Source organism: Pelodiscus sinensis, chromosome 1, assembly GCF_049634645.1.
Source record: "Pelodiscus sinensis isolate JC-2024 chromosome 1, ASM4963464v1, whole genome shotgun sequence".
Lineage (NCBI taxonomy): Eukaryota > Metazoa > Chordata > Testudines > Trionychidae > Pelodiscus > Pelodiscus sinensis.
In genome coordinates this window covers 291962874-291974937 of record NC_134711.1, presented here as the reverse complement: position 1 = coordinate 291974937, position 12064 = coordinate 291962874, and the positions used below count along the sequence as shown (strand labels likewise).

Below are 12064 nucleotides of genomic sequence, written 5' to 3'. Positions count from 1 at the left end.
GGAGTGATTTGGATATATTCGGCAAGTACAGGCAGTCCCCGGGTCCCGTACAAGATAGGGACTGTAGGTGTGTTCTTAAGTTGAATCTGTATGTAAGTCGGAACTGGCGTCCAGATTCAGCTGCTGCTGAAACTGACCGCCAGTTCTGACTTACATACAGAATTAACTTAAGAACCCCAAGCGTCCCCAAGTCAGCCGCTGCTGAAACTGATCAGCAGCTGATTCCAGGAAGCCCGGGGCAGAGCAACTCTGCCTCGGGCTTCCTGTAGTCAGTGCTGGTCAGTTTCAGCAGCGGCTAAATCAGGACGCCTGGGGCAGAGCAGCTGGGGTGCTGCTGGGTTGCTCCAGTAGCGCTGCTCCTCGGCACTACTGGACCAACCCAGCAGCACCCCATCTGCTCTGCCCCAGGCGTCCTGATTCAGCCTCTGCTGAAACTGACCAGCAGCGGCTGAATCAGGACCAGAGCAGCTGGGGTGCTGCTGGGTTGGACCAGTAGGGCCCAGAGCGGCGCTGCGGGACCAACCGGCAGCACCCCAGCTGCTCTGCCACAGGCGTCTGGAGAAAAGCCTAGTCTGCTGGGGGGGGGCATACTAGCTGCGCCCCCCCCACCCCAGCAGACGAGGAAGACACGGGCAGCGGACCGAGACGCACCGCGGTCCTGCCGCCTGGGTCCTCCGCGACTTTGCTCCCCGTCTCCCTGGTCTGCTGGAGACCAGCAGACCAGGGAGACGGGGAGCAAAGCCTCTGAGGACGCCGCTTTGCAAAGCTGCGGGGAAGCCGGCAGCGGAGCAGTCCAGGCGGCCTGGGCTGCCTCGCTGCCCGAGCCCCCCCGCAGTTTTGCAAAGCCGCGGGGGGGCTCGGGCAGCGAGGCACCCCAGGCGTGCCTGGGCTGCCCCACCGCCGGCTTCCCCGCGGCTTTGCAAAGCCGCGCGGGGAGGAGGGGGGGGCTCGGGCAGCGGGGCTGCCCCGCTGCCCGAGCCCCTCCGCGGCTTTGCTCTGCGTCTTCCTGGTCTGCAGACCAGGGAGACGCAGAGCAAAGCCCCAGAGTACACGGGCGGCAGGACCGCGAGGTCCCGCAGTCCGTGTACTCTGGGGCAGCCCCGTTCGTAACTGCGGAACTGACATAAGTCGGATCCGCGTAAGTCAGGGACTGCCTGTACTACGAATCCTACTAATCAGACTTCTTGAGTTTTGCATCTCTTATAGGATGCCCCCTATTGCCCAGTTGCATTTACAACACAATTATAAGAGTGTTGAAGTCCCTGTTAACTAATGTAATCCAAATAATACACACCTGCACCCTGCCAAATTCCACTGGATCACCTCTTGGAAAAAGCCTACCTAAACAAAGGTCTTGCAGCATCCCTTGCAGATCTGCAAGTTTTCTGTTGGACCAATGTGAATTCCAGACTTGAGAGACATCCACTGAGTTCACATTGCCAAAGACATACAATGCTAGAGGCTGTCCGCTTTAGCCTTCCAGCAATCATAATCCTCATTGTTTCTTGGACTTGTAATGCCAACGGACCCAGGTCTGTCAGTAGGCAGTATTGAACCTGGGACCATAAGTGCTAAAGCAAGGGTGGGGAACCTTTTTTAGGTTGGGGCCATTGTCCAACAGAAAAATCAATTGGGGAGGCCACAATGAGTAAGAGGCAAAAACAAACACACAAAATCTTAGACACTTCCCACGTTCTCCTCACACACCAGAGCTGGAGGGGGTCCCAGGCTAGTAGATTTTGTGTGCTCCAGTCCCATGGGCAGGCAGTGTAGGGACTGGAGTGCCAGCACAGACTCCCCAACACCGGGAGGGAGCCCTGAACCTCAGGGGTCAGATCCAGACAAACTGGGGGCTGCATCTGGCCCCCATGTCTTAAGTTTCCCTCCCCTGGGCTAAAGCTATGACCCTCTATGGCATCAACTGAAAACCAACCAGACCTTAAATAAGGCTGTAGAGCAGATTTCACTATGACTTTTCATGGGTTCAGTGCCCTGGGATTACAGACTGAAGAAGGAAATATGAAAAGTAATGGACTGAGTTTAACTTTTGGTTTCTTAATTCTCTGACCTGTTTATGAACCCTCCTATACAGGTATTTCATTGTTTGAGTTTTCCAAAATAAACTTGTAATTTTGTTAACTCTAAAAATAGACAATCCACCCATCTGTATTTTAATTTACAGGAAGTGGGGCTTATCTAGCCTGTAAGGCTATATGTCTCTCAGTTTAGCTTTGGGACATTAATTATCATAGCAGCAAGAGGAAAAATGTCTCTCCCAGTTGACAGAACGCATGCCAAAAAGTGTCTGTTATGGGGTTTGTAAGGAATGGAGGATAAGGATTTTTAATCTTAAGAATACTTCAGTCCCAATCAACATAGCATCTAGGGGTCAAATTCCCTCAGTGACAGATGACTATTTGCTAAATTATGATCCGACAATAAATCATTTTTCAATTAAATATAACTGCAGCCAGAAAGTATGAGACGCTATGCTTAGGCTCTTTGCTACCCTAACTTACAGTCTTTAGAAAACAAGACTCCCTATTCCTCCACACCCATCTTGTGTTTGCACCAGTCTGTAACTAAATACATTCATTTCTTGAACTTTCCTAATATGTTTGGTACCGTTAATCAGCATACCTGAAACATTAACTGAGAGGCCCTGTAGTTTGGGTTGATTACCTCGGATTCCTGTGTAAGTAGCTAGTGAAATATACTAGCTAGGGGGACCTATCACCAATACATAAATTCATGGAGGTTAGGTTCAGTAATGGCTATTAGTCAGGATCGGTAGGAATGGTGTCCCTAGCCTCTGTTTGTCAGAGGCTGGAAGTGGATGACAGGAGAGAGATCACTTAATGATTATCTGTTCTGTTAATTCCCTTTGGGGCACCTGGCATTGGCCACTGTTGGCAGACAGGGTACTGGGCTAGATGGACCTTTGGTCTGACCCAGTATGGCCATTCTTATGTACTTTTGCTTAGCTAGAGGTGTACTAGCCCTTGCTATTGTATTGTGCCATTGTCATAAATTCCTTGGTTTCAGACATGTAGCATCTCCCTTTTGTAGATTTCAAATCACTTTCCAAACATGAATGCATTTAAGTTTTGCAGCAGCTAGACAGTGTCTAGGTTCTCCAGATAACAAAGCATTACCAGTCCCTCATAGCAGGAAGTTTGTGGCAAAGCCAAGAATAGAAAGCTCTGCTGATTCTTATTCTGCTGCTATGACCATTAAATCCCCTTTCCCTTACAGGAGACTTCAGGAAAAAACAGCACAGTAGGGTTTTTTTTTAATTTACACAGGAGTCAGAAAACTGAGTTATGGCTCATGGTAAAATCCCCACTTCATATCTAAAAGTCAAGCACTCAATTAGGAATTGCTAAAATTAGGTTGCCTGTGCAGATTTCATTTAGGTCCCCATAAAGCTGAGGTATAGCCATTCATTTATATGATTACATACGTTCTCTCTTCTTCCCCGCGACACCTGCCTCACTGAATGCATAGTGCTCGCAAGCTTATTTTGATATTTTTTTCCCCTCACTGCTCTGTGTATGACCCCATACCTTATTTACTGCATGCTATCCAAATTCCATTCTGATGACCCATGGTTCTCATGGACACTTCCATTATCTTCTTTCCAACGTGTTTTTCAAGCACTCAGACATTATGAAAATTAACAGAAGAATACCTGTGTGGCAAGAGGCTGGAATTATCCTCATATCAAGGGTGGGAAGATGAGGCACAGAGATGAAGTCAAATGTACCCCCTAGTTTTGGGTGCCCAATTTGAACTACCTAGGAGGTGACACCCCCCCTCCCCAATAGTACTTAGCATTAACACAGCCAGAGCTCAGGGCCTATTAAACTGTGTGGCAGCTGAGAGTGTTAAGCACTTCTGGAAATCAGACCCCAGTGTCTCAGGTCAGATGCGCAGAAAATGAACACACAACTAGAGGCCACTTACGTGACTTACCCACATACAAACTGACACAGCCAGTTTTCAAGCATCACACTGAACTACCTTAACTGAGAGCATAAATTTTCATTAACTATGCACCTTTCTACTTCTGCAACAAATGAAGTAGGGGGTTCTACATCTAACAGTCTCCTTTACTTGACTACTCTAAGGGTATGTCTACACTACCCTCCTATTTCGAAATAGGAGGGTAATGTAGGCATACTGCACTTGCAAATGAAGCCCGGGATTTGAATTTCCCGGGCTTCATTTGCATAAGCTGGGCGCCGCCATTTTTAAATCCCGGCTGGTTCGATCCCTGTGCCGCGCGGCTACATGCGGCACGAACTAGGTAGTTCGAACTAGGCTTCCTAGTTCAAACTACCGTTACTCCTCGTGAAATGAGGAGTAACGGTAGTTTGAACTAGGAAGCCTAGTTCAAACTACCTAGTTCGTGCCGCGTGTAGCCGCGTGGCACAGGGATCGAACCAGCCGGGATTTAAAAATGGCGGCGCCCAGCTTATGCAAATGAAGCCCGGGAAATTCAAATCCCGGGCTTCATTTGCAAGTGCGGTATGCCTACATTACTCTCCTATTTCGAAATAGGAGGGTAGTGTAGACATACCCTGAGTTATCTCCAGAACAGGTTGATCCTGTTCATTGAAAGACAGGAATGCTTTGGGGGGGAAAAAATAGCATATAATTAGAAATTCTAATATATGCATTACAAGGGGCACTGCATATGCTCAAGAGAAGCTAATTCTTTGAAATTCCTTTATAGAATGAAAGGCTTCCAATTTTATCGAGTGACTGGTATCCTAATCAAGATACTAGGGGTTAAATCACTACTCCAAAGTAGAAACATCTCCTATTAAAGTGAATTTAAAAAAAAAAAGCTCAACCAGCTTTGACTTAACACGTGAAGTGAACTTGTTTCCTTAAATGATTCACAACTCAACCATATACTCCTAGGCTGTGTCTACATTGGTGCAATCTTGCACAAAACCAGCTGCTTTTGCGCAAAAACTTGCTGCCTGTCTACACCGGCCGCAAGTACTTGCACAAGTACACTGATGTTCTAATGTATGAAATCAGTGCTTCTTGTGCAAGAACTCTGATGCTTCCGCTCAGGAATAAGCCCTCTTGCGCAATTGTTCTTGCACAAGAGGCCAATATAGACAGGCAACATTAATTTCTTGTGCAAGAAAGTTTTATGGTTGAAATGGCCATCAGCTTTCTTGCGCAACAGTGTCTACATTGGCATGGATGCTCTTGTGCAAACGCACATGCCAGCATAGACGCTCTCTTCTGGAAGAGTTTTTGCACAAGAACTCTTCCGCAAAAGAGTTCTTGTGCAAGATCATTCTAGTGTAGATGTAGCCCTAGCTTAATGATAAATTAAATGATCACTACTACTGAATCCACTTGAATTGGTTGGTTTTAAAGATGCTTTTGTAGTATATTAGAAATGCACTGAGTTCTAATGGAAGTACTTTTCACAGCCAAGTTTCTTAAATGGATGCTAAAATTAAATGGAAATATGATTCCGGAGTATCTTTAAAAATCTCATGGTCCTGACAAGGTATTTCTGACAAGCTTTGTGATACCTTGAGTTCATCTTTATTGTGAAAATACCAAATCTGGGTTCAGATCTTATTTAATTAAAGTGGTTGTGTGTCTTGTAATTTCAAGAAATGGGAAAGATTATATTATACTTACATTTATAGATCTGTGGAAGGAGACGAACTTATTTGAGCTGTGTATAATGATGGATGGAGTTAGGTGTTACATTGATCATCTTTTTTTAAATGACTCTTGTTCAGTTTTTCTTTATTTCCTGAAAGTTTTAGCAAATAGATGAGTGCTCTTTCAGTAGGTTGTCATATGACTGAAGAGCACTGTCCAAATATCATCTGTAGTTTCTTTGTTGCAGTGACTTGCAGAATGCAGTTTCAGGCTCTTTTGCCTCTGCATTTGCTGCCCTGGTCCTATGTCCTACAGAACTGGTGAAGTGTCGGCTGCAGGCCATGCATGAAATGCAATTATCTGGAAAGATAGCACAAGGACACAAGTAAGTATGTAACTTGCTCAGTACCCCTGAAATCTGTTTGATGTTATGCCTATTTTAAAAGACCATCCTAGCATACTTCAGGTCTAGTTTGTAGTGTGCTATTAAGTGAACAAAGAGTGTGCTACTCAATGTCAAAATACATGCCTGGGGAATACTAACTTAGGATGTGTTTTCACTGCAGAGTTAATTCAGGCTACTACTCAAGTGTCTCCCTTAACTCCACTACCTCCTTCCCTCCAGCAGTCCACACAGCTGCCTTATCAGGGGCTGTAGATTAGAACCCAAGGCTTTTCACTCAGACTAGTAACTTGCTTGCTTTGCAGTGAGGATATGTGGTAAGTCAATTGGATGGCAGTGGTCCTCCACTCCATTCCCACAATTCCCTGTGTGGTGCTCAGGACCAGACAAATCCTCCCACAATTCACTGGAAAAGAATCAGCCTCCTAGCTTATTGCAGTACACAGAACTATGGGATATGCCCCCAGAAGTATTAGCTACATATGGAGTGCAGCTCCACTGTGGAGCAGCAACCAGAGTAGGGCTTTGCAGGATGGCTGCTCACACCTGAGCTAGGCTAACCCAGGTGATCACATCTGAATGTTGATCACCTGTCTTAACCCTGTAGTGAAGACATACTATTTATTGCTACCCTTGTACCCGTCTGAGGCCTGTGACAAAACCAGATGATTGAAGCCAGGAATTCTTCAGTTCTAATTTTGACCTTTCAATTAATTCATGATTTTCCTCTGTTTTCCCATCTATAAAATGGGAGTAATGGTTTTACGGTACTAACTTATGGGATGTTGCAGATGAATAGGTATAAAAGTGCTGAGTATCATTAATTTTCAACCTTTCTATCAGTACAGTTTGGTCAGTAATGAAAAGTGTTATTCAAAAGGATGGCCCACTTGGGTTCTACCATGGTCTGTCAAGCACTTTACTTCGGGAAGTGCCAGGTTATTTCTTCTTCTTTGGAGGCTATGAACTGAGTCGGACGTTTTTTGCAGCAGAGAGACCAAAAGATCAACTAGGTATGTGCCAGCTTGTGGTTATGTGGAAAAGATAATCTCTCACTACATAAAGTAGCATATTGGTACTCTCCAAATCTCTCCTGCAATGCTAATTGTACTTTTATTCACTTTGCTGTATAACTGCAACCAAAAACGATGGCATTTTAGATTAGTGATGTGGGAGGAAAAACCAATTTGTTTGCTGCTGATGACGTTCTCTTTTTGTATAACTGATAAGGAACTATTAACACCCAAGATTTAGATTTGACATGCATCATTTTGGTTTTGTACTTTAATTTGGCTGGTATGTTAAGGAGAATACCATTGTACAAAAACTGGTGAATGTTTGATACTACACTGTGCGCCACCAAACTGTTCAATAAAAGACAGTTTTGCTTGTCTTTAAAGGAATTTGAAATGTTCACTTTTTTGTCTTGGCATTGTGTTCTTGTGATTGTGGGTGTGTCAGTGTTTTACTTTGTCTCTCTCTCTCACACACACAGACACACACACACTTTAAAAGAACCTTTGTGTTACAAAGTTAAAGCACTCACAAATCTTGAAATGGCAGAATTGTCTGAGCAACTTTACATTTGGTTTCTTGAAAAAAAGACAGAGTATTTAAAACTTTTAGCCCAAACAGTTTGGCAAATTATAAGCAACTAAAAACAGGGTCTCTGTAATGGGAAATTGCAATTATAATTGTAATTGTATGATTCCACTATGAACTCAAACTCTTGGAACTCCTACATTCCTTTCTTGGACAAATGCTCTTTCCATGCTCTGAAAAGTCCTTAGCCTCTGTTTGACCGAAGCTGGGAATGGGTGACAGGATGGATCACTTCATTTTCTCTGGGGCACCTGGCATTGGCCACTGTCAGAAGACAGGATACTGGGCTAGATGGACCTTTGGTCCGACCCAGTATGGCCGTTCTTATGTTCTAACTTAATATCAGAGGCATATTCTAGACAGACCCAATGGTTTCCTATTTGGCTATTAAAGTGCCAAATACTTGTCTTTGAAAGGACTCGGCATCACTATTTTGCCTTTTAGTAATAAAAAGTGGTGCTTTTTGGCCACTGTTACAGTATTTTCATAAAATCTGATCAGAAAAGCAAAATGTGATTGTATTCTGAAAATGGACTGGGTTTGTAACACTATCACACTCAATAGACATGTTTATGGAAAGAAGTGGTGAAAGTAAGCCAGTGTGCCCCGGTGCACTGCTGCTGCAAGGAGGCGTCAGCTGGCTGGGGCGCTTAGCTGCAGGAGGAGGCAGGATGCGCTCCCCGTCTAGCTCCTGAGGCTCTTTTGGTAGGCTGCCGTGCTAAGCAGCAGGCAGACAACCAGGTTAAATGGGCTGGCTGGGAATACACCCCAAGCACACCATAGGCACCATTTGCAGGGCAGGAGGTGAAGCTTCCTCTCCACTCCGCAATTCATATCCGGATGCTGCTTGCTGCTGTTCCCCTGACCATCACTCTGGCCGTGTCCAGACTCAGGGGTTCTTTCGAAAAAAGTAGCCTTTTTTCGAAAGAACTTCCCCTGCGTCCAGACTCAAGCCGCGTTCTTTCAAAATAATTTCGAAAGAACGCGGCTTTTCTTTCGATGGCGGTAAACCTTGTTTCACGAGGAAGAACGCCTTCTTTCGAAAGCTCCTCTTTCGAAAGAAGGCGTTCTTCAATGTAAAGAGGCCGTCTTCGAAAGAGAGCATCCAGACTCGCTGGGTGCTCTCTTTCGAAAAAGCGGATTTCTCTTTCGAAAGATCCGCCTGCAGTCTAGACACGATCTTTCGAAAGAGGCGCTTTCGAAAGAGGCACTTTCGAAAGAGGCCTGCAGTCTAGACATAGCCTCTGGGGAATGAGAGGAAACTACAAAGCGTACCTGTATCCCTCTTCCTCCTAGTTGGTGAGGGGGTTGGGCAGAGTGAGTGATCTGTGCTATGTGCTTTCCTCTTACTCCCTGGCAGTGACAAAGTAGAACAGCAGCAGTGTCCTGGTGTGAATCTTGGGGAGCCCTAATAGTGCCCTTCCTCACCCCTCCAGCTCTAACTCCTCCCCGCATTTCCACCTCCTGTCTTGAGCTCCCTGCACTCCACCCCGCCCCCATAGGGAGGGTTCAAAATAACAGTACCTGTAGGAAATTTAAGTTACTTTCACTTCTTGACTGAGAGTTATAACTGCTGGCTTTACTCAAGACATTTTTACAACATTTTTACTTGTGCTAGTGCTGCAGAGCTAATCCAGCAGTGGCAGCAGGAGTGAGATGATATTCTGTCTTGAGCATTAATTAAATGTTGACACATCTTTTTTTTCTTGTCCTGGCCTGAACTAGTAGAAGCTCTGCTTGACTTTTTTACATTCTAGGTGAGCTCCCAAACCTGGCAGGTGAGTTGCACTTCTGAACTAAGAAGATTTAGATTTAGAAGGAATTGAGCGAGCATATTATCTCTTTCCCTATGTTACAATATTGTTTAAAGAAACCTGCTTTCCTTAACCCAGGCTTTGTGGTGAAGGTTTGTCTATGGAGCAAAACTTTTCAGCTCTTACGCTAAAGGGTGCTCGTGGCTTTAGGAGACAGGATACTTTAGAAATCCACAGTCACTTTGTTCAGTCTTATCTCTGTGATACAGAACAAGCTTATCACAGGAACTTCCACCTCCTTGTAAGCTCTCCGCATTTCTTGTTTTCATATTATTCTAACACAGACAAACACTATCAGATTTAGGGGAGTTTGCACAGTGTATAAAAGCTTATTTCTTGTTTTTAGGGCCCATTCCTTTGATGGTGAGTGGTGGTTTTGGAGGCATCTGCTTATGGATTGCTGTTTATCCTGTGGACTGTGTCAAATCTAGAATTCAAGTTCTTTCCATGTCTGGAAAACAGGCAGGCTTCATGGGAACATTTGCAAATATTTTGCGACATGAAGGTAAGCGTGTCCAGTACAAACTGAACCTCCAGGCTCATGTCAAATTTTCACTCGAGTATGGAAAATCTGTTCTGAAACCTAATCTGTTAAGAAGCTAAAGGGAATTAATTACACTATTTCCTTTTCTGTAGACCACAATTTATAATTCTTGTGAAATTCTTCCAACCCAGGAAATGATGCTACTAAACGATCTTTATGCTAACAATAATACAGAAACTGCTTTCACAGGTTCAGGCTTAATGCATCTGCTACAGTACTCACAGTTGTACTGCAGAAGCCATCACTCAGTACTTACTGCAGTGTCTTACCTGTTAAAGAGTAAATGCACCTAGTGTTCTGTAATTATTAACGTGTTGTTTAACCTTTGAAACTACAAGCTGGTGCTAGAAGTAGATAACATAAGAATAGCCATACTGGGTCAGAACAAAGGTCCATCTAGCCCAATATCCTGTCTTCCAAATGTAGCTACTGACAGTTTCCCCAAAGGGAATGAACAGAACAGGTGATCCCCAATCATCAAGTGATCCCCTCCCCTGTCACCCATTCCCAGCTTCTGATAAACAGAGGCTACGGGCACCATTCCTACCCATCCTGGCTAATAGCCATTGATGGACTAACCTCCATGAATTTATCTAGTTCTTTTTTTGAACACTGTTAAAGTCCTGGTCTTCACAACATCCTGTGGCAGAGTCCCACAGGTCAACTGTGTGTTGTATGAAGAAATATTTCCTTTGCTTTGCTTTAAACTGGCTACCTTTTATGAATGTGAATGTTTAACCAGTTAACCTTAAGAGTGAGGCTTACCAGTAAACTGGAGAGGGCTAGAGCAGCTCCCTGCCTGTTGCAGGCAGGGGGCTGCTCCAGCCCCATGGGGGGTCTGCCATGGACAGAGGCTGCTATGGCCGGAGCAGCCTTTGTCCGGCTGTGGTGGGCTCGGCTGCCCTGCAGGCAGGGTCTGCTTTGGCTGGGACGCCGGAGCAACCCCTGCCTGAGGCCAATGCAATCCCTGCCCGCAACAGGGAGGGGCGCAGGCAGGGCCTGTTCGGGCTGGGCTGGACCTGACCAGCCCCTGCCTACAGTTGTGGGGGCTGTTACAGCCCAGCAGTGGAACCGTTGTAGCCAGGCTAGAATGATCCACACATACATTCCTATTAATTGGTTAACCAGTTAAGCAATATGTTTAACCAGTTAATCAATTAAACAGGATTTACATCCTTACTACCTATTCATTTTATTTGGTGACCCCTAATTCTTGTTATGGGAGCAAGTAAATAATATTTCCTTTTTTAATTTTTCCACATGGGTCAAGATTTTATAGATCTCTGTCATATCCCCACCCCTTAGTCTCCTCTTTTCTAAGATGAAAAGTCCCAGTTTTATTCATCTTTCCTCATATGGCTGCTGTTCCAAACTCTTATTCATTTTTGCTGCTTTTCTGAACTTTTTCTGATGCCAAGATAACTTTTTTGAGATGAGGTTAGCCACGTCTGTTCCAAGCTGGGGGCGTACCATGAATTGACACAGTAGAAATAAAACATTCTCTGTCTTAATCTCTATCCCTTTTTTAATGATTCCTAACATTCTATTTGCTGCTTTGGTTGCCGCTGCTGGATGTTTTCAGGGAACTATCCACAATAACTCAAAGATCTCTCGAGTGGTAATAGCTAATTTACCTACCATTTTATACAGGTAGTTGGGATTCTGTTTTCTGATGTGCATTACTTTGCACTTAACATATTTCATTTGCCATTTTGTTGCCCAGTCACCTACCTTTGTGAGACCCTTTTGATGTTCTTCAGTCTGCTTTGAACTTAACTGTATTGGGCAGTTTAGTATCCTGTGCAAATTTTGCCACCTCACTGGTTACCCCTTTCTCCTGATCATTTGTGAAGAATCTATTTCTGAAGAATTTGTTAAACAGTAACTTTTACATTACTAGATGCACAGTTAAATAGGAATTGCCATATGGGGTCAGATCCAAGGTCCAGGATTGTGTATCCGATGGTGGCTAGTGCGAGATACTTCAGAGGACGTTGTTAGAACCCTGTAGCAGGAAGATGTGGGGCAAGCTATGCCCCACATTAGGTCTCTTCCAAA

The 12064-nt window shown here is 44.7% G+C and overlaps 1 protein-coding gene across 4 annotated transcripts in view; it reads left to right on the top strand.

Annotated features, from left to right (window-relative positions):
* The window catches only part of SLC25A15 (solute carrier family 25 member 15), a 48982-nt gene that overhangs the window by 26069 nt on the left and 10849 nt on the right, over positions 1–12064 (top strand). For all 4 annotated transcript variants that reach the window (XM_006124918.4, XM_006124914.3, XM_075919114.1 and 1 more), the window contains 3 exons: positions 5891–6028; positions 6890–7059; positions 9809–9967. In XM_006124918.4, the coding sequence (XP_006124980.1) occupies positions 5891–6028; positions 6890–7059; positions 9809–9967 (467 nt within the window). The remainder of the gene's footprint in view (positions 1–5890; positions 6029–6889; positions 7060–9808; positions 9968–12064) is intronic.